The sequence below is a fragment of the Oncorhynchus tshawytscha genome, linkage group LG13 (genome assembly GCF_018296145.1).
Source record: "Oncorhynchus tshawytscha isolate Ot180627B linkage group LG13, Otsh_v2.0, whole genome shotgun sequence".
Lineage (NCBI taxonomy): Eukaryota > Metazoa > Chordata > Actinopteri > Salmoniformes > Salmonidae > Oncorhynchus > Oncorhynchus tshawytscha.
This window is the reverse complement of record NC_056441.1, coordinates 2231542-2255563: the sequence shown is the minus strand read 5'-3', so window position 1 is coordinate 2255563 and position 24022 is coordinate 2231542. Positions and strand designations below refer to the sequence as shown.

General features: G+C 45.7%; 1 protein-coding gene across 1 annotated transcript in view; it reads right to left on the bottom strand.

The window, feature by feature from the left end:
- The window catches only part of LOC112241252 (angiopoietin-2), an 87246-nt gene that overhangs the window by 57565 nt on the left and 5659 nt on the right, over positions 1 to 24022 (bottom strand). The window contains exons 2-3 of the mRNA XM_042295016.1: positions 19529 to 19684; positions 17423 to 17544 (exon numbers count right to left, since the gene is read on the bottom strand). Of these exons, the coding sequence (XP_042150950.1) occupies positions 17423 to 17544; positions 19529 to 19684 (278 nt within the window). The remainder of the gene's footprint in view (positions 1 to 17422; positions 17545 to 19528; positions 19685 to 24022) is intronic.

Genomic DNA, 24022 nt, shown 5'->3' with positions numbered 1-24022 from the left:
TTTTATAAATACAATTTAATACCCATTTTTCATAATCACATCATCATCATCATCATATATTCATGCTTAGACTGGCAGAAATATAAATTCCCAGAAAAAAATGACATTTTTATTTTGAATACCACATGTGATGAGCCTTGAAATACCTTAAAATGCCATAAAATAGTTTAAAATTATAATATACAGCATTCCTACAACAAGTAAATATGAATTGCATAATTAAATGCTGTAAACTAGTGAAAACATGGGATAACAAAGCTACATTCAGCATAACGGGTGACATTGTGGTATAACATGAAACTTTTGTTGTGCTGAAGGACAAAAGTGTGATACTGAAGGACATATTTCATAAATAAACATATTCAACAGAGCAGTTCCTTGGCCACTATAAAGTAATGACCTTGACCTATAAATATTATCCTTACTTTTCATATTTAATATAGGTTTTTATAAAATAATAATATTAAAAGTATGTTTTCTATGTTGTACTGAAGGATATGTGTTGTTGTTTCAAAGGTTACTAGAGAGTGAAATCATCAAATGTTTCAGAGAGATTTACTCACCTCATCACATTGATCTTCAATGGGTCTTCTTTGTGATGTCACACACTGTCACATGATTACCATCATGTGATATGCTTTAAAATTGATTTTTACTTTTGTTATAGTGAATGACATTGATGAAGCGCAAAAAGTCCAGACAAAAGTTATTCAAGTTTGAAATATTTTTAACATTAAGACTATACCATCTAAAGGTGAGGAGTAACATAAAGACTATACCATCTAAAGGAAAGGAGTAATATTAAGACTATACCATCTAAAGGTAAGGAGTACCATTAAGACTATACCATCTAAAGGTAAGGAGTAACATTAAGACTATACCATCTAAAGGTAAGGAGTAACATAAAGACTATACCATCTAAAGGTAAGGAGTATCATTAAAACTATACCATCTGAAGGTAAGGAGTAACATAAAGACTATACCATCTAAAGGTAAGGAGTAACATTAAGACTATACCATCTAAAGGTGAGGAGTAACATAAAGACTATACCATCTAAAGGTAAGGAGTAACATTAACACTATACCATCTAAAGGTAAGGAGTACCATTAAGACTATACCATCTAAAGGTAAGGAGTAACATTAAGACTATACCATCTAAATGTAAGGAGAAACATTAAACATTAACACTCTACCATCTAAAGGTAAGGAGTAACATAAAGACTATACCATCTAAAGGTAAGGAGTAACATAAAGACTATACCATCTAAAGGTAAGGAGTATCATTAACACTATACCATCTAAAGGTAAGGAGTAACATAAAGACTATACCATCTAAAGGTAAGGAGTAACATTAAGACTATACCATCTAAAGGCAAGGAGTAACATTAAAGGCACACCTGAAATTGGAGGGTGCGCAATTCAAATAAATAATCATAAAAATTATGGATATTAAACATTTAGGTACATACAAGTGTCTTATATCGGTTAAAAGCTCAAAGTCTTGTTCATCTAACTGCATCGTCTGATTTACAATAGGCTTTACAGTGAAAGTATGCCATGCGATTGTTTGAGGATGGTGCCCCACATCAAAATATTTTCCAACTTAGCACAGACTTCATAAAATCACAAATATCAATTAAATATTCACTTACTTTTTGAACATCTTCCTCTGATTTGCAATCCAAAGGGTCCCAGCTACAACATGAATGGTTGTTTTGTCAGATAAAATCCTTCTTTATATCCCAAAAAGTCAGTTTAGTTGGCGCCATCGATTTGAGTAATCCACTCGTTCAACATGCAGAGAAACGAATCCAAAAAGCTACTGCTAAACATTGTTAAAACAAGTCCAAATATGTTTATATTTAATCCTCAGGTTCCCTAAAATGTAAATAAACTAAAGTTATGTTCAATAGAAAAGCAAAATTAGCATCCGCTTCGTTGCGCTTCGTTGCGCTTCGTTGCGCTTCGTTGCGCACGCACAGACTGATATCTGACTCCCACTACCAAAACTCTAAATTCTTCATCGTTTGGGAAACAACAAGCCTGAAACCTTGAACAAAGACTGGTGACATCTAGTGGAAGACATAGGAATTGCAATCTGGGAGCTGGAATTGGATATTCATTCCATTGGAAGAGCATGAGCTCACAAAAAAAAAAAATTCCGGTTGGATTTGAATTGGATTTTCTCCTAACATATCAATTGTGTTATAGTCTCATACATTATTTTAACATTTTTACAAACTTCAAAGTATTTTCTATCCAATGGTGTCACTTATATGCATATCCTGGCTTCTGGGACTGAGTAACAGGCAGTTAACTTTGGCAGTTAAACTTTGGGCACGTCAGTCAGACAGGAAGCAGATAAAAAATGGCCTAAAGACGTTAATCCCCCTGCAGCCGGACAGTTTTATCATGACTTCTAGAAAGACATGCTGTCAGCTCAACTATAAAAAGCTGTTGCTCATTCAGCCGATATAAACTTTCAACCGGTTCTCTCCACTAAGCATCAAATCAGAGCCTTCTCAGGTCTCTCTCCTCCAGTTACCCGCTATATTAGACTTAAAAAGTATCATCCAGCGATCATACCATTGTTTACCAGGGGGCAGGGCTACCGACGTTAAGGCTAATCTGAGGATGGTGCTGGCTGAGGCTAAAACTGGCGAGTGTAGAGAGTATAGAGATATTGTTATCCACGTCGGCACCAATGATGTTAGGATGAAACAGTCAGAGATCACCAAGCGCAACGTAGCCTCAGCATGTAAATCAGCTAGAAAGCGTGACAGCAAAGTCTCACAACTCAATCGCTGGTTGAGCACTCCCAAAAGATAGAATTTGTAGATAATTTCTGTTTCTGGGACTCACCCACAAACAGGACCAAGCCTGGCCTGCTGAGGAGTGACGGACTCCATCCTAGCTGGAGGAGTGCTCTCATCTTATCTATGAACATAGACATGGCTCTAACTCCTCTAGCTCCACAGTGAGAGAGCCTGCTGCCTGGCCTGCACCCTGTTATCCAGTCTGTCAGCTTAGTGGAGTCTGCCACTAGCACAGTCAGTGTCGTCAGCTGAGCTTTCCCCATTGAGACCGTGTCTGTGCCTTGATCTAGGATGGGCAAAACTAAGCATGGCAGTGTTGGTGTTTGCCTTATCAATCTCACTGGAATAAAGACCTCCTCCATTTATGTCATTATTGAAAGAGATTGTGAAATCTCACATCTCAAAATAGGGCTACTTAATGTTAGATCTCTCACTTCCAAGGCAGTTATAGTCAATGAACTAATCACTGATCATAATCTTGATGTGATTGGCCTGACAAACATGGATTAAGCCTGATGAATTTACTGTGTTAAATGATGCCTCTCCTCCTGGTTACACTAGTGACCATATCCCCTGCGCATCCCGCAAAGGCGGAGGTGTTGATAACATTTTTGAAAGGAAATTTTAATTTACCAACAAACAAAATAATGACGTTTTCATCATTTGAGCTTCTAGTCATGAAATCTATGCAGCCTACTCAATCACTTTTTATAGCTACTGTTTACAGGCCTCCTGGTCCGTATACAGCGTTCCTCACTGAGTTCCCTGAATTCCTATCGGACCTTGTAGTTATGGCAGATAATATTCACATTTTTGGTGACTTCAATATTCACATGGAAAAGTCCACAGACCCACTCCAAAAGGCCTTCGGAGCCATCATCGACTCAGTGGGTTTTGTCCAACATGTCTCCAGACCTGCTCACTGCCACAGTCATACTCTGGACCTAGTTTTGTCCTGTGGAATAAATGTTGTGGATCTTAATGTTTTTCCTCATAATCCTGGACTATCAGACCACCATTTTATTACGTTTTGAAATCGCAAAAAAATTATCTGCTCAGACCCCAACCATCAAAACCCATGCTAGAAATCTCAGACAAACCAAGGATTCCTAGATGCCCTTCCAGACTCCCTCCACCTACACAAGGACGTCGGAGTTCAACAATCGGTTAACCACCTAACTAAATTTAACCTTGCGTAATACCCTAGATGCAGTTGTAACCCTGAAAACAATAAACATTTGACACGAAAAAATGTGCTCCCTGGTGAACAGAAAATACCCCTGAAGCTTAAAGAAAATTGGAAATGGAAATGGTGCTCCACCAAACAATGTCTTCCGTCTATCTTGGAAAGACAGTCCCGTACAATATCAAACAGCCATCACTGCTGCTCCATCATTCTATTTTTCAACCTAATTGAGAAAAAGAAAATCCCCAATGTATTTATAATACAGTCGCAAACAGCATTCAACATCTAGGACACAGACAGGACACATTCAACAAGAGAGCAAAGTTAACTAAAAAGACTATACCATCTAGGACACAGACAGGACACATTCAACAAGAGAGGATAGCTTTTAGCTTTCACTTTCACGAGAAAACACACAGAGGGAAATGTATGTGTTGCAGATGACTCCTTTGTAGAAGGCTATAACATGAAATAAATTAAACATCCCAAGGTTAATGCTGTAGATATTGTTATAAGGAGTGTGAGACTATTGAAACGTAACTTCCAGAGTTGTATTGTTGTTGTTTACAGATTGCTAAAAGTGCTGCTGTTGCTAGCTAGCATGTCTTTCTGTGATGCAGACAGTTAGCTGAGCTACCGACTGGTGCTGGCGTTGCATTATGGGAGATGTAGTTTTGGGCCACTAAGGTCCGAATGGGATAGAGGCGATTTCAGTGTTTTTGTACATGAGTTGTTGTATTTTGGTACTGTCAACACTGAAAGCACCTAGCAATGTATTGGGAGATGTGAGACAGTTTTACCTTTCTTCACGCTCCTGTGTAGAACAACTGGTCAGTTGGTGCATTGGAGACTGATGTGTTCCTGTCCTGTCTTTTCACAGTACTATTACAGATCGACATAAAAACCAAAAAGAGCCGTGGTGTCGCTCTTCATTCAGGTTCTCCTGTGGTATATAGACCGCTACATATTGAATCTTCTCTCAAACATTTTAGAAAAAGCTGTTACTCACTACCTTCCTGTAGACAGAATAATGTATACGGATATGCTTCAGTCTGGTTTTAGACCCCATCATAGCACTAAGACTGCACTTGTGAAGGTGGTAAATGACCTTTTAATGGCGTCAGACCGAGGCTCTGCATCTGTCCTCGTGCTCCTAGACCTTGGTGCTGCTTTTGATATCATCGATCACCACATTCTGTTGGAGAGATTACATACCCAAATTGGTCGACACGGACACGTTCTGGCCTGGTTTAGATCTTATCTGTCTGAAAGTTATAGATTTGTCCTCTGACAAATCAACTGTAAATTTCAGTGTTCCTCAAGGTTGCATTTTAGGATCACAGGATCGCTGGCCATGCTTTCCACTTGGCTACTCCTACCCCGGTCAACAGCACTGCACCCCCCACAGCAACTCGCCCAAGCCTTCCCCATTTCTCCTTCTCCCAAATCCGTTCAGCTGATGTTCTGAAAGAGCTGCAAAATCTGGACCCCTACAAATCAGCCGGGCTAGACAATCTGGACCCTTTCTTTCTAAAATTATCTGCCGAAATTGTTGCCACCCCTATTACTAGCCTGTTCAACCTCTCTTTCATGTCGTCTGAGATTCCCAAAGATTGGAAAGCAGCTGCAGTCATCCCCCTCTTCAAAGGGGGGGACACTCTTGACCCAAACTGCTACAGACCTATGTCTATCCTACCATGCCTTTCTAAGGTCTTCGAAAGCCAAGTCAACAAACAGATTACCGACCATTTCGAATCTCACCATACCTTCTCTGCTATGCAATCTGGTTTCAGAGCTGGTCATGGGTGCACCTCAGCCACGCTCAAGGTCCTAAACGATATCTTAACCGCCATCAATAAGAAACATTACTGTGCAGCCGTATTTATTGATCTGGCCAAGGCTTTCGACTCTGTCAATCACCACATCCTCATCGGCAGACTCGACAGCCTTGGTTTCTCAAATGATTGCTTCGCCTGGTTCACCAACTACTTCTCTGATAGAGTTCAGTGTGTCAAATCGGAGGGTCTGCTGTCCAGACCTCTGGCAGTCTCTATGGGGGTGCCACAGGGTTCAATTCTTGGACCGACTCTCTTCTCTGTATACATCAATGAGGTCGCTCTTGCTGCTGGTGAGTCTCTGATCCACCTCTACGCAGACGACACCATTCTGTATACTTCTGGCCCTTCTTTGGATACTGTGTTAACAACCCTCCAGGCAATGCCATACAACTCTCCTTCCTTGGCCTCCAATTGCTCTTAAATACAAGTAAAACTAAATGCATGCTCTTCAACCGATCGCTACCTGCACCTGCCCGCCTGTCCAACATCACTACTCTGGATGGCTCTGACTTAGAATATGTGGACAACTACAAATACTTAGGTGTCTGGTTAGACTGTAAACTCTCCTTCCAGACCCATATCAAACATCTCCAATCCAAAGTTTAATCTAGAATTGGCTTCCTATTTCGCAACAAAGCATCCCTCACTCATGCTGCCAAACATACCCTTGTAAAACTGACCATCCTACCAATCCTCGACTTTGGCGATGTCATTTACAAAATAGTCTCCAATACCCTACTCAACAAATTGGATGCAGTCTATCACAGTGCAAGCCGTTTTGTCACCAAAGCCCCATATATACTACCCACCATTGCGACCTGTACGCTCTCGTTGGCTGGCCCTCGCTTCATACTCGTCGCCAAACCCACTGGCTCCATGTCATCTACAAGACCCTGCTAGGTAAAGTCCCCCCTTATCTCAGCTCGCTGGTCACCATAGCATCTCCCACCTGTAGCACGCGCTCCAGCAGGTATATCTCTCTAGTCAACCCCAAAACCAATTCTTTCTTTGGCCGCCTCTCCTTCCAGTTCTCTGCTGCCAATGACTGGAATGAACTACAAAAATCTCTGAAACTGGAAACACTTATCTCCCTCACTAGCTTTAAGCACCGACTGTCAGAGCAGCTCACAGATTACTGCACTGTACATAGCCCACCTATAATTTAGCCCAAACAACTACCTCTTTCCCTACTGTATTTAACTTATTTATTTAGCTCCTTTGCACCCCATTATTTGTATTTCTACTTTGCACATTGTTCCATTGCAAATCTACCATTCCAGTGTTTTACTTGTTATATTGTATTTACTTTGCCACCATGGACTTTTTTTGCCTTTACCTCCCTTCTCACCTCATTTGCTCACATCGTATATAGACTTGTTTATACTGTATTATTGACTGTATGTTTGTTTTACTCCATGTGTAACTCTGTGTCGTTGTATGTGTCAAACTGCTTTGCTTTATCTTGGCCAGATCGCAATTGTAAATGAGAACTTGTTCTCAACTTGCCTACCTGGTTAAATAAAGGTGAAATAAAATAAATACAAATATTTACACCCTACACACCCTGATAGATAAACATGTCCACCAAAATAATACCAAAATGTACGCTTGCTTTATCGACTTCCAAAAAGCATTTGTTTAACGGCTGTTGGAAGGAGTGGAGGTGCAGCGTGGTACGTGTTCATCTTTATTTATTGAACACTGGTTAACAAAAATAACAAATAGAAAGAACGAAAACCGAAACAGTTCTGTCTGGTGCAGACAGAAAACAGAACTACCCACACCACACAGGTGGGAAAAGGCTACCTAAGTATGGTTCTCAGTCAGAGACGATAAACAGCTACCTCTGATTGAGAACCACACCCGGCCAAACACACAGACATAGAAAACATAGAACCCACAACATAGAATGCCCACCCCAAATCACACCCTGACCAAAACCAAAATAGAGACATAAAAGGATCTCTAAGGTCAGGGCGTGACAGTACCCCCCCCAAATGTGCTGCCGCAAAACCTAAACCTATAGGGGAGGGTCTGGGTGGTCATCTATCTGTGGTGGTGCCTCTGGAGCGGGGACCCTCGCCGCCGGCCCCGGACTGGGGACCCTCGCAGGGGGCCCCGGACAGGAGGGAGACTCCGGCAGCTCCGGACAGGAGGGAGACTCCGGCAGCTCCGGACAGGAGGGAGACTCTGGCAGCAGGCTGGGGAGGCATACAGGCGGCCTCCTCCTTGGCCGAGTCACCAGACACACTGGGCCGTGGAGGCTCACTGGCGGTCTCGAGCGCAGAGCTGGCCTTATACCCTTTCTGGCTGGTTGTCAGCTTCCACCCGACAGCGGGACGCTGGCACCGAGCACACCGGCCTGTGAATACTCGGCCGAGACACAGTGCGCATCACCCCATAGCACGGGGCCTGACCAATCCCATGCTCGCCACGGTAAGCACGGGGAGTGGGCTTAGGTCTCCAACCTGACTCTGCCACACTCCCCGTGTACCCCCCAAAAACAATTTTTGGGCTGCCTCCTTGCCAGCCGTGTTCGTGTTGCCTACTCCATTCGCCATTAACCCTCCTCGCACTGTTCCAGAGAATCCCTTTCTACCTCCTGCCAGGTTTTCTCATAGTCCAAATAGCGCTGCTCACCTGTCCAGGAGTCCCTTTCACCACGCTGCTTGGTCCTTTGGTGGTGGGTAGTTCTGTAACGATCGTCTGTGGACCAAAGTGTGGACCAAAGAGCAGCATGGTACGTGTTCATGATTTTTATTTGACTGACCACTAAAACACAAAACAACAACGTAAATAAACGAACCCGAAACAGTCCTGTAAGGTGCAGAAAACACTACCCACAAGACACAGGTGGGAAAAGGCTACCTAAGTATGGTTCTCAATCAGAGACAACAATAGACAGCCCTCCTCTGATTGAGAACCACACCCGGCCAACACACAGAAATAGAGAACATAGAACACAAAAAACATAGAATGCCCACCCCAACTCACGCCCCAACCAAACTAAAATAGACATAAAAAGGATCTCTAAGGTCAGGTAAGGTCAGGGCGTGACAATTTGATTCTACTTGGCATACAGCACTGTACTACAAAGCTATTGAAAGTAGTGTAGGGGGTAAAACATATGACATAATTAAATCAATTTATAGTGGCAATACGTGCAGCATTAGAATTGGCAAGAAAATTACATAATTCTTTAACCAGGGGTGGGGCCTTCGCCAGGGTTGCAATCTGAGCCCTGCACTCTTCAATATTTACATTAACACCGTATTTGGCCAATTGGTTGGTATCCACAATTCAGAGGTTAAATGCCTGCTCTTTGCAGATGACCTATGCCTGCTGTCACCTATGGCTCATGGCCTACAGACTGACAAAAAAAACTGAGTTGCATCTGACTCAGCTCTGCACCTGCTCTCAGCCACACAAACTGACACAAGTTGCATCTGACTCAGCTCTGCACCTGCTCTCAGCCACACAGACTGACACAAGTTGCATCTGACTCAGCTCTGCACCTGCTCTCAGCCACACAAACTGACACAAGTTGCATCTGACTCAGCTCTGCACCTGCTCTCAGCCACACAGACTGACACAAGTTGCATCTGACTCAGCTCTGCACCTGCTCTCAGCCACACAGACTGACACAAGTTGCATCTGACTCAGCTCTGCACCTGCTCTCAGCCACACAGACTGACACAAGTTGCATCTGACTCAGCTCTGCACCTGCTCTCAGCCACACAGACTGACACAAGTTGCATCTGACTCAGCTCTGACTCCTCATCGGCTCTCTGCCACACAGACTGACACAAGTTGCATCTGACTCAGCTCTGCACCTGCTCTCAGCCACACAGACTGACACAAGTTGCATCTGACTCAGCTCTGCTCCTCACCAGCTCTCAGCCACACAGACTGACACAAGTTGCATCTGACTCAGCTCTGCTCCTGCTCTCAGCCACACAGACTGAAACAAGTTGCATCTGACTCAGCTCTGCTCCTCACCAGCTCTCAGATACCTTTCCCAAGTCCCAAATGACACCCTATTCCCTATGTAGCCCATAGGGCCCTGGTCTAAAGTAGTGCTCTATATAGGGAATAGGGTGCAATAGGGCTCTGGTCTAAAGTAGTGCACTGTATAGGGAATAGGGTGCCACAGGGCTCTGGTCTAAAGTAGTGCACTATATAGGGAATAGGGTGCCTAGGCCCTAGTCTAACGTAGTGCACTATATAGGGAATAGGGTGCCTAGGCCCTAGTCTAACGTAGTGCACTATATAGGGAATAGGGTGCCTAGGCCCTAGTCTAACATAGTGCACTATATAGGGAATAGGGTGCCTAGGCCCTAGTCTAACGTAGTGCACTATATAGGGAATAGGGTGCCTAGGCCCTAGTCTAACGTAGTGCACTATATAGGGAATAGGGTGCCTAGGCCCTAGTCTAACAGTGCACTATATAGGGAATAGGGTGCCTAGGCCCTAGTCTAACGTAGTGCACTATATAGGGAATAGGGTGCCTAGGCCCTAGTCTAACGTAGTGCACTATATAGGGAATAGGGTGCCTAGGCCCTGGTCTAAAGTAGTGCAATATATAGGGAATAGGGTGCCTAGGCCCTAGTCTAATGTAGTGCACTCTATAGGGAATAGGGTGCAATAGGGCTCTGGTCTAAAGTAGTGCACTGTATAGGGAATAGGGTGCCACAGGGCTCTGGTCTAAAGTAGTGCACTATATAGGTAATAGGGTGCCTAGGCCCTAGTCTAACGTAGTGCACTATATAGGGAATAGGGTGCCTAGGCCCTAGTCTAACGTAGTGCACTATATAGGGAATAGGGTGCCTAGGCCCTAGTCTAAAGTAGTGCACTCTATAGGGAATAGGGTGCCTAGGCCCTAGTCTAACGTAGTGCACTATATAGGGAATAGGGTGCCTAGGCCCTGGTCTAAAGTAGTGCACTATATAGGGAATAGGGTGCCTAGGCCCTAGTCTAACGTAGTGCACTCTATAGGGAATAGGGTGCCTAGGCCCTAGTCTAACATAGTGCACTATATAGGGAATAGGGTGCCTAGGCCCTGGTCTAAAGTAGTGCACTATATAGGGAATAGGGTGCCTAGGCCCTAGTCTAACGTAGTGCACTATATAGGGAATAGGGTGCCTAGGCCCTGGTCTAACGTAGTGCACTCTATAGGGAATAGGGTACGTTTTGGGACCTATGTCTTACCTCCATCTCACTGCTGTGTTTGTGCCCTTGGACAAACCTGGAGCTCAACTGGAATTGATTTCAAAGGCACGTCTCATAATGCTGTTTATCCTAATGCCTTCTTGGTGACAGAACACTTGATGATGTTTCACATCCATTCTTCTCCCAGTGTTCCCCAACAATGCCACACTAATCCCATTGTGTAAACAGTGGCACGACTGAATCCGTTGGTTGTTATTTTTCTCTTAGGCTTTAACGGAAATAAAAGAAGTAGCCAATCCCAAGGACACTGCAGTAAACTCAAATGTTTTTGCAAGCAATTCCTAGGAAAAAAAGCAATCTGTTTTTTAAAGATGGGGAGGGGGGGGGTAACGAGTAGAAGTTCACAGCACGGCCTCATACCTCCAAGCATACAAGGTAGCCCCATAGATCCTAATACGTAATTCTATCAGTAGCTACTTCCCTCACAAGCAGACTGTTTATGTCCTTTACAGCTACTGGAACGGTGCTGTGTCTGTGTGCCCTTCTGTGTGCCCTTCTGAAGATGTACTTGTTTGTTTTACAGATATCGTGACCAGGGCATTCACATGAAGCATGTGTGCCTGTGTGTGTGTGCCTGTGTGTGTGTGCCTGTGTGTGCCGGTGTGTGTGTGTGTGTGTGTGTGTGTGTGTGTGTGTGTGTGTGTGTGTGTGTGTGTGTGTGTGTGTGTGTGTGTGTGTGTGTGTGTGTGTGTGTGTGTCTGTGTGCCTGTGTGCCTGTGTGTGTGCCGGTGTGTGTGTGTGTGCCTGTGTGCCTGTGTGCCTGTGTGTGTGTGTGTGTGTGTGTGTGTGTGTGTGTGTGTGTGTGTGTGTGTGTGTGTGTGTGTGTGTGTGTGTGTGTGTGTGTGTGTGTGTGTGTGTGTCTGTGTGCCTGTGTGCCTGTGTGTGTGCCTGTGTGTGTGTGTGTGCCTGTGTGCCTGTGTGCCTGTGTGCCTGTGTGCCTGTGTGTGTGTGTGTGTGTGTGTGTGTGTGTGTGTGTGTGTGTGTGTGTGTGTGTGTGTGTGTGTGTGTGTGTGTGTGTGTGTGTGTGTGTGTGTGTGTGTGTATAGTCAGGGTCAAGAGGTTCAGCAGGGCCAGATTTGGGGCAGCTGTCATCATCTGATCAATCTGTTATTCTACCACTCTAACTATGTCCCAAAAGGAGCCCTATTCCCTATATACTACTGTTGACCAGAGGGTTCTATGTAGGGAATAGGGTGCCTGGGCCCTGGTTAATAGTAGTGCACTATATAGGGAATAGGGTGCCAGTAGTGCACTATATAGGGAATAGGGTGCCAGTAGTGCACTATATAGGCAATAGGGTGCCAGTAGTGCACCCAATACAAACAGTGCAGCTATTCCCTCCGCAAGGCTATCAAACAAGCTAAGCGTCAGTATAGATACAAAGTAGAATCTCAATTCAACGGCTCAGACGCAAGAGGTATGTGGCAGGGTCTACAGTCAATCACGGACTACAAAAAGAAAACCAGCCCAGTCACGGACCAGGATGTCTTGCTCCCAGGCAGACTAAATAACTTTTTTGCCCGCTTTGAGGACAATACAGTGCCACTGACACGGCCTGCAACGAAAACATGCGAACTCTCCTTCACTGCAGCCGAGGTGAGTAAAACATTTAAACGTGTTAACCCTCGCAAGGCTGCAGGCCCAGACGGCATCCCCAGCCACGCCCTCAGAGCATGCGCAGACCAGCTGGCCGGTGTGTTCACGGACATATTCAATCAATCCCTATCCCAGTCTGCTGTTCCCACATGCTTCAAGAGGGCCACCATTGTTCCTGTTCCCAAGAAAGCTAAGGTAACTGAGCTAAACGACTACCGCCCCGTAGCACTCACTTCCGTCATCATGAAGTCATTTGAGAGACTAGTCAAGGACCATATCACCTCCACCCTACCTGACACCCTAGACCCACTCCAATTTGCTTACCGCCCAAATAGGTCCACAGACGATGCAATCTCAACCACACTGCACACTGCCCTAACCCATCTGGACAAGAGGAATACCTATGTGAGAATGCTGTTCATCGACTACAGCTCGGCATTCAACACCATAGTACCCTCCAAGCTCGTCATCAAGCTCGAGACCCTGGGTCTCGACCCCGCCCTGTGCAACTGGGTACTGGACTTCCTGACGGGCCGCCCCCAGGTGGTGAGGGTAGGCAACAACATCTCCACCCCGCTGATCCTCAACACTGGGGCCCCACAAGGGTGCGTTCTGAGCCCTCTCCTGTACTCCCTGTTCACCCACGACTGCGTGGCCACGCACGCCTCCAACTCAATCATCAAGTTTGCGGACGACACAACAGTGGTAGGCTTGATTACCAACAACGACGAGACGGCCTACAGGGAGGAGGTGAGGGCCCTCGGAGTGTGTTGTCAGGAAAATAACCTCACACTCAACGTCAACAAAACTAAGGAGATGATTGTGGACTTCAGGAAACAGCAGAGGGAACACCCCCTATCCACATCGATGGAACAGTAGTGGAGAGGGTAGTAAGTTTTAAGTTCCTCGGCATACACATCACAGACAAACTGAATTGGTCCACTCACACAGACAGCATCGTGAGGAAGGCGCAGCAGCGCCTCTTCAACCTCAGGAGGCTGAAGAAATTTGGCTTGTCACCAAAAGCACTCACAAACTTCTACAGATGCACAATCGAGAGCATCCTGGCGGGCTGTATCACCGCCTGGTATGGCAACTGCACCGCCCTCAACCGTAAGGCTCTCCAGAGGGTAGTGAGGTCTGCACAACGCATCACCGGGGACAAACTACCTGCCCTCCAGGACACCTACACCACAATGATGTAAAATATATCACTAGCCACTTTAAACAATGCTACCTAATATAATGTTTACATACCCTACATTATTCATCTCATATGCATACGTATATACTGGACTCTATATCATCGACTGCATCCTTATGTAATACATGTATCACTAGCCACTTTAACTATGCCACTTTGTTTACATACTCATCTCATATGTATATACTGTACTCAATACCATCTACTGTATCTTGCCTATGCCGCTCTGTACCATCACTCATTCATATATCTTTATGTACATATTCTTTATCCCCTTACACTGTGTATAAGACAGTAGTTTTTTTTTCTTTTGGAATTGTTAGTTAGATTACTTGTTGGTTATTACTGCATTGTTGGAACTAGAAGCACAAGCATTTCGCTACACTCGCATTAACATCTGCTAACCATGTGTATGTGACAAATACAATTTGATTTGATTTAAAGGGAGTAGGGTGCCAGTAGTGCACTATATAGGGAATAGGGTGCCAGTAGTGCACTATATAGGGAATAGGGTGCCAGTAGTGCACTATATAGGGAATAGGGTGCCAGTAGTGCACTATGTAGGGAATAGGGTGCCTGGGCCCTGGTTAAAAGTAGTGCACTATGAAGAATGAAACATAAACCACATGTTCAGATGTATCTCATGTTGAGAGGTACTGCAGTGGGGGGTCACCAAAAACCACATGGTTCAGATGTATCTCATGTTGAGAGGTACTGCAGTGGGGGGGGTCACCAAAAACCACATGGTTCAGATGTATCTCATGTTGAGAGGTACTGCAGTGGGGGGTCACCAAAAACCACATGGTTCAGATGTATCTCTTGTTGAGAGGTACTGCAGTGGGGGGTCACCAAAAACCACATGGTTCAGATGTATCTCATGTTGAGAGGTACTGCAGTGGGGGGTCACCAAAAACCACATGGTTCAGATGTATCTCATGTTGAGAGGTACTGCAGTGGGGGAGGGGGGATCACCAAAAACCACATGGTTCAGATGTATCTCATGCTGAGAGGTACTGCAGTGGGGGGGTCACCAAAAACCACATGGTCCAGATGTATCTCATGCTGAGAGGTACTGCAGTGGGAGGGGGGGTCACCAAAAACCACATGGTTCAGATGTATCTCATGTTGAGAGGTACTGCAGTGGGGGGTCACCAAAAACCACATGGTTCAGATGTATCTCTTGTTGAGAGGTACTGCAGTGGGAGGGGGGTCACCAAAAACCACATGGTTCAGATGTATCTCTTGTTGAGAGGTACTGCAGTGGGGGGTCACCAAAATAAAGTTGCTTCCCATCCTACTCGAGGGGAATGCTTCCACTCAGTGTTTGAGATCAATTGACACCCTTTTATTTTAAACTGAAAAACCCTTATGCACCACTGCACTTTGTGTACCAGGGTTGGCTGGCCTTCTCTAGTCACTCGTAGGCTCAGGCACTGGTATACTTTTATTTACAAAGATATTTGGGGTTTACTACCTTTTTATTTGGGCATTTTTATTGTTCAGAAATGTGGTGGGTACTCTCTTCGTTCGCTGGACTTTATCCTGCTAACTGTTCCAAATGTCCCAACTGAATTTGGTAAAAGGGCTTTTATGTACTCTGCTCCATCGTCTTGGAACACCTTACAAAATAATTTTAAACTGGAAGAATTTGTCCCGATTGGTGTTTTTAAATCACTGATGAAGGATGTTGAGACTGATTCCCTGACCTGTCAATGTTTTTAATTTGCTGTTTTTGATTTTGTTATACTCTTGTGAATTCAATGGTTTTTACTAGATGACTTGTAGTTTTTCATGTTGTTTGTCTGTAATTTTTGTAAGGACTTGGTGCTATCTTGACCAGGACGCTCTTGAAAGGGAGATTTTAAATCTCAATGAGCCCTTCCTGGTTAAATAAAGGTTAAATAAAGGTTAAATAAAATTTAAATTTAAAATTTAAAAAAGCCAAATCTGCAATATTTTCCAATGTAATAATAATAATTCTAGCACCGATTATTGGTATTTCAACTTTTCTTTTTTTTTTCATTTGAAAAATACAACTTTATTGAGTACACCGTCACATGCACAAGTTAGACCTTGATTCAATTACTATCAGAAATCATTTAGAATTAATAACTATGATTGATTTAGCTTGCCAGTTGCTACTACACCAATAGGAAAAAACTCATAAGCATAAACCCTGCCTACAGTTAACCCAAAATGAAGGATCAAAGTATTTTAACAATTTTTTAAAGTATTAAAACCCAGGCTTGGCAGTTACAGATGTTATTTCTTTCACACACGCTGCCTCTCTCCCTCCCCGCTGAGGGCGTTGTGGATAGGGCCCTCTGAGGGTGTGGTGGATAGGGCCCTCTGAGGGCGTTGTGGATAGGGCCCTCTGAGGGTGTGGTGGATAGGGCCCTCTGAGGGCGTGGTGGATAGGGCCCTCTGAGGGTGTGGTGGATAGAGCCCTCTAAGGGCGTTGTGGATAGGGCGCTCTGAGGGCGTGGTGGATAGGGCCCTCTGAGGGTGTGGTGGATAGGGCCCTCTGAGGGTGTGGTGGATAGGGCCCTCTGAGGGCGTGTGGATAGGGCCCTCTGAGGGCGTGTGGATAGGGCCCTCTGAGGGCGTTGTGGATAGGGCCCTCTGAGGGTGTGGTGGATAGGGCCCTCTGAGGGTGTGGTGGATAGGGCCCTCTGAGGGCGTGGTGGATAGGGCCCTCTGAGGGTGTGGTGGATAGAGCCCTCTAAGGGCGTTGTGGATAGGGCCCTCTGAGGGCGTTGTGGATAGGGCCCTCTGAGGGTGTGGTGGATAGGGCCCTCTGAGGGCGTTGTGGATAGGGCCCTCTGAGGGTGTGGTGGATAGGGCCCTCTGAGGGTGTGGTGGATAGGGCCCTCTGAGGGTGTGGTGGATAGGGCCCTCTGAGGGTGTGGTGGATAGAGCCCTCTAAGGGCGTTGTGGATAGGGCCCTCTGAGGGCGTTGTGGATAGGGCCCTCTGAGGGTGTGGTGGATAGGGCCCTCTGAGGGCGTGGTGGATAGGGCCCTCTGAGGGTGTGGTGGATAGGGCCCTCTGAGAGTGTGGTGGATAGGGCCCTCTGAGGAAGTGGCGGATAGGGCCCTCTGAGGGCGTGGTGGATAGGGCCCTCTGAGAAAGTGGTGGATAGGGCCCTCTGAGGGTGTGGTGGATAGGGCCCTCTGAGGGTGTGGTGGATAGGGCCCTCTGAGGGCGTGGTGGATAGGGCCCTCCGAGGAAGTGGTGGATAGGGCCCTCTGAGGGTGTGGTGGATAGGGCCCTCTGAGGGTGTGGTGGATAGGGCCCTCTGAGGGTGTGGTGGATAGGGCCCTCTGAGGGTGTGGTGGATAGGGCCCTCTGAGGGCGTGGTGGATAGGGCCCTCTGAGGAAGTGGTGGATAGGGCCCTCTGAGGGTGTGGTGGATAGGGCCCTCTGAGGGTGTGGTGGATAGGGCCCTCTGAGGGTGTGGTGGATAGGGCCCTCTGAGGGTGTGGTGGATAGGGCCCTCTGAGGGTGTGGTGGATAGGGCCCTCTGAGGAAGTGGTGGATAGGGCTGCTGTACCTGCTTTTATCATTGAGTCGTGAGATCTCCTGATTCTGCTGGAGGACGTGTTTCTCTAGACGGTTAGTGAACAGAGAATACTCTAACAGCTGAATCTCCATTCTACTGGTCTGGTTCAGCACCTGGGGAGGGAGGCAGGGAGGGGGAGCGAGGCAGGGAGGGGGAGCGAGGGAGGGGGGAGTGGACAGAAAGATAGGTAAGAGTTCAAAAATAGGAGTTATTTATTTACCTGACAAACACCATTACGATCAAGATGCTGTTAAGGATCTCTTTCTAATCTAACACCAAGACATCTGGATTACATTACTTCCTCAGAGATTATTGAGTAAGAGGGCATTTGCATTCTTAACAGCTCCACATCAGAAACAGCTAGATAAACAGGGAGGGCCCCTGTTATACAACGTCAAATATCAGTTAGCAAAGTTTGACAATTGCAATCTGGCCTACAATCTTATCTTATTTTAGCAGCTAGCCTGATAACCAACCAGTTAAAATATTTGGACATCATGGATCCAGAGAGAGAGAGAGAGAAAGAGAGAGAGAGAGAGAGAGAGAGAGAGAGAGAGACAGAGAGAGAGAGAGAGCCTGATAGAATAACTTGTGATTATACCAAAACACATCATCCTGTCATAACAGCACTACGGTATACCTAAGGACCATCTGTGTTATGGCTCCACGTTGGCTGTTTGAACTGGCTGATGGTCAGTCACCTAATTCAACTCAGCATGTCAATCAAAGTGTTTCCGCTGAAAGACAACAGATCTCAGAGCAGTGGCCAACATCTTGGTCACCACACCTTGTCCTGGAGTGGCACAGGATCTCCTTCTAATTACAAAGAAACCAGGGACAACTAGCCTAATCAATGACTTACACCGGGAACAACTAGCCTGATCAATGAATCACACCAGGGACAACTGGCCTAATCAATAAATTACACCAGGGACAACTAATCTAAACCACCTGAGACACCTTGGTCTGTTCTAAAACACCTGGGACTCCTTAGTCTGCTCTAAAACACCTGAGACACCTGGGTCTGATCTAAAACACCTGAGACACCTGGGTCTGATCTAAAACACCTGAGACACCTGGGTCTGATCTAAAACACCTGAGACACCTGGGTCTGATCAAAGACACCTGGGACATCTTGGTCTGCTCTAAAACACCTGAGACACCTGGGTCTGATCAAAGACACCTTGGACATCTTGGTCTGCTCTAAATCCCCTGAGACATCTTGGTCTGATCTAAGACACCTTGGTATGATCTAAAACACCCAAGACACCTGAGACACCTGGGACACCTTGGTCTGATCTGAGACACCTGGGACAACCTTGGTCTGCTCTAAAACACCTGGGACTCCTTGGTCTGCTCTAAAACACCTGAGACTCCTTGGTCTGATCTAAAACACCTGGGACTCCTTGGTCTGATCTAAAACACCTGGGACTCCTTGGTCTGATCTAAAACACCTGGGACATCTTGGTCTGAGCTAAAACACCTGGGACACCTTGGACACCTTGGTCTGATCTAAAACACCTTGGACACCTTGGTCTGCTCTAAAACACCTGGGACACCTTGGTCTGATCTAAAACACCTGGGACACCTTGGTCTGATCTAAAACACCTGGGACACCTTGGACACCTTGGTCTGATCTAAAACACCTTGGACACCTTGGTCTGCTCTAAAACACCTGAGGCCCCTGGGACACCTTGGTCTGATCTAAAACACCTGGGACACCTTGGTCTGCTCTAAAACACATGGAACAACATTGAAAGTTGAATCAGGTGTTTTGTTGCAGGGCTGTAGTTATTTCCAACCATTGTTGTAGACCTCTGAATAATCATCAGTCCAGTTCCCATCATCTTTGTTTTAGTTTACCTTTATTTAACTAGGCAAGTCAACTAAGAACAAATTATTGTTTTCAATGATGGCCTAGGAACAGTGGGTTAACTGCCTTGTTCAGGGGCAGAACGAGAGATTTGAATCTTGTCAGCTCGTGGACTCGATCTTGCAACCTTTCGGTTACTAGTCCAACGCTCTAATCATTAGGCTACGCTGATCTACATATGGAAGAGGTTAGAGGTTCAGATCTGGTCCACCTGATTGGCTTACCTTGGTCTCCACATCTGTCAGTTTGAGGGTCTGCTCAGCTGATTTGCTGAGGAGGTTGGTCCCGATCTCCAACATGGCCGCCGTCTGGGTGTGAACAGCGTTCCTCTTCATCTCCTCCATCGCAGAACGCAGGTTTTCCTGGATGGACCTCTCCAGCTGGAATACAGGGAATAATAGGAACATGGTTGGGAGAGAGAGAGATATACAGGGAATACCAGGAATATGGTCAAGAGAGAGAAATATACAGGGAATACCAGGAATATGGTCAGGAGAGAGAGATATACAGGGAATACCAGGAATAAAATCTGCTAATCATGTGTGTGTGACAAACAACATTTGATTTGATTTGATTTGAGAGAGAGAGAGAGAGAGAAAGATATACAGGGAATACCAGGAATATGGTCAGGAGAGAGGGGGAGATATACAGGGAATACCAGGAATATGGTCAGGAGAGAGAGGGAGATATACAGGGAATACCAGGAATATGGTCAGGAGAGAGACATACAGGGAATACCAGGAATATGGACAGGAGAGAGAGACATACAGGGAATACCAGGAATATGGTCAGGGGAGAGAGAGATATATACAGGGAATACCAGGAATATGGCCAGGAGAGACAAATACAGGGAAAACCTGGAACACAGCCAGGAGAGAAAGAGATATACAGGGAATACCAGGAATATGGTCGGGAGAGAGAGATATACAGGGAATACCAGGAATATGGTCAGAGAGAGAGATATACAGGGAATACCAGGGAAATGGTCAGGAGTGAGAGATATACAGGGAAAATGTTCAGGAGAGAGATATGTACAGGGAATATGGTCAGTAGAGAGAGATATACAGGGGAAACCAGGAATATCATCAGGAGAGAGAGAGATATCTACAGGGAATACCTGGAATGTGGTCAATAGAGAGAGATGTACAGGGAATATCTGGAATACGGTCAGGAGAGAGATATACACGGAATACCAGGAATACTGTCAGGAGAGAGAGATAAACGGGGAATACCAGGAATACTGTCATGATATAGATATATTCAGGGAATACCAGGAATATGGTCAATAGAGAGAGATGTACAGGGAACATCTGGAATACGGTCAGGAGAGAGATATACACGGAATACCAGGAATACTGTCAGGAGAGAAGATAAACAGGGAATATCAGGAATACTGTCATGATAGAGATATATTCAGGGAATACCAGGAATATGGTCAGGAGAGAGAGATGTAATGGGAATACCAGGAATACGGTCAGGAGAGAGAGATATACAGGGAATACCAGGAACATGGTCAGGAGAGAGATATACAGGGAATACGGTCAGGAGAGAGAGATATACAGGGAAAACCAGGAATATGGTCAGTAGAAAGAGAAATACAGGGAATACCATGAATATGGTCAGGAAAGAAAGATATACAAGGAATACCAGGAAAATGGTCAAGATAGAGACATATAGGGAAAACCGGGAATACGTTCAGGAAAGAGTGATAAACAGGGAATAACAGGAACATGGTCAAGAGAGAGCGATATGGAGGGAAGACCAGGAATGTGGTCGGTAGAGAGAGAAATACAGGGAATACCAGGAACATGGTCAAGAGAGAGCGATATAGAGGGAATACCAGGAATATGGTCAGGAGAGAGAGATATACAGGGAAAACCAGGAATACGGTCAGTGGAGAGACATACAGGGAATAATTTGATAGACATGGGAATATCTGTACAGACCAGACAGGGAGGTATTCAGGTATTCACAGACTCTATACAGACCAGACAGGGAGGTATTCAGGTATTCACAGACTCTATACAGACCAGACAGGGAGGTATTCAGAGGCTCTATACAGACCAGACAGGGAGGTATTCAGAGGCTCTATACAGGCCAGACAGCGAGGTATTCAGAGGCTCTATACAGACCAGACAGCGAGGTATTCAGAGGCTATATACAGACCAGACAGGGAGGTATTCAGAGACTCTATACAGACCAGACAGCGAGGTATTCAGAGGCTATATACAGACCAGACAGCGAGGTATTCAGAGGCGCTATACAGACCAGACAGGGAGGTATTCAGAGTCTCTATACAGACCAGACAGGGACTTATTCAGGTATTCAGAGGCTCTATACAGACCAGACAGCGAGGTATTCAGAGGCTCTATACAGACCAGACAGCGAGGTATTCAGAGGCTATATACAGACCAGACAGGTAGGTATTCAGAGGCTGTATACAGACCAGAGAGGGAGGTATGCAGATATTCAGAGACTCTATACAGACCAGACAGGGAGGTATTCAGAGGCTCTATAAAGACCAGACAGGGAGGTATTCAGAGTCTCTATACAGACCAGACAGGGAGGTATTCAGAGTCTCTATACTGACCAGACAGGGAGGTATTCAGAGGATCTATACAGACCAGAGGGGGAGGTATTCAGAGGATATATATACAGACCAGAGGGGGAGGTATTCAGAGACTCTATACAGACCAGACAGGTAGGTATTCAGAGGCTCTATACAGACCAGACAGGGAGGTATGCAGAGACTATATATAGACAGACAGGGAGGTATTCAGAGTCTCTATACAGACCAGACAGGGAGGTATTCAGAGTCTCTATACTGACCAGACAGGGAGGTATTCAGAGGATCTATACAGACCAGACAGGGAGGTATACAGAGGCTCTATACAGACCAGACAGGGAGGTATTCAGGTATTCAGAGACTATATACAGACCAGACAGGGAGGTATTCAGAGGCTCTATACAGACCAGACAGGGAGGTATTCAGAGACTCTATACAGACCAGAGAGGGAGGTATTTAGAGGCTCTATACAGACCAGACAGGGAGGTATTCAGAGGCTCTATACAGACCAGAAAGGAGGAGGTATTCAGAGACTCTATAAAGACCAGACAGGGAGGTATTCAGAGTCTCTATACAGACCAGACAGGGAGGTATTCAGAGTCTCTATATTGACCAGACAGGGAGGTATTCAGAGACTCTATACAGACAGACAGGGAGGTATTCAGAGCCTCTATACAGACCAGACAGGGAGGTATTCAGAGGCTTTATACAGACCAGACAGGGAGGTATTCAGAGGCTCTATACAGACCAGACAGGGAGGTATTCAGAGTCTCTATACTGACCAGACAGGGAGGTATTCAGAGGATCTATACAGACCAGACAGGGAGGTATACAGAGGCTCTATACAGACCAGACAGGGAGGTATTCAGGTATTCAGAGACTATATACAGACCAGACAGGGAGGTATTCAGAGGCTCTATACAGACCAGACAGGGAGGTATTCAGAGACTCTATACAGACCAGAGAGGGAGGTATTTAGAGGCTCTATACAGACCAGACAGGGAGGTATTCAGAGGCTCTATACAGACCAGACAGGGAGGTATTCAGGTATTCAGAGACTCTATACAGACCAGACGGGGGGGTATTCAGAGGCTCTATAAAGACCAGACAGGGAGGTATTCAGAGTCTCTATACAGACCAGACAGGGAGGTATTCAGAGTCTCTATATTGACCAGACAGGGAGGTATTCAGAGACTCTAAACAGACAGACAGGGAGGTATTCAGAGCCTCTATACAGACCAGACAGGGAGGTATTCAGAGGCTTTATACAGACCAGACAGGGAGGTATTCAGAGGCTCTATACAGACCAGACAGGGAGGTATTCAGAGTTTCTATACTGACCAGACAGGGAGGTATTCAGAGACTCTATACAGACCAGACAGGGAGGTATTCAGAGGATCTATACAGACCAGACAGGGAGGTATTCAGAGGCTCTATACAGACCAGACAGGGAGGTATTCAGGTATTCAGAGACTATATACAGACCAGACAGGGAGGTATTCAGAGACTATATACAGACCAGACAGGGAGGTATTCAGAGGCTCTATACAGACCAGACAGGGAGGTGTTCAGAGGCTCTATACAGACCAGACATGGAGGTATTCAGAGACTCTATACAGACCAGACAGGGAGGTATTCAGAGACTATATACAGACCAGACAGGGAGGTATTCAGAGGCTCTATACAGACCAGACAGGGAGGTATTCAGAGGCTCTATACAGACCAGACATGGAGGTATTCAGAGACTCTATACAGACCAGACAGGGAGGTATTTAGAGGCTCTATACAGACCAGACAGGGAGGTATTCAGAGGCTCTATACATACCAGACAGGGAGGTATTCAGGTATTCAGAGACTCTATGCAGACCAGACAGGGAGGTATTCAGAGACTCTATATAGACCAGACAGGGAGGTATTCAGAGGCTATATACAGACCAGACAGTGAGGTATTCAGAGGCTATATACAGACCAGACAGCGAGGTATTCAGAGTCTCTATGCAGACCAGAAAGCGAGGTATTCAGAGGCTCTATAAAGACCAGACAGGGAGTTATTCAGGTATTCAGAGGCTATATACAGACCAGACAGGGAGGTATTCAGAGGCTCTATACAGACCAGACAGGGAGGTATTCAGAGGCTCTATAAAGACCAGAC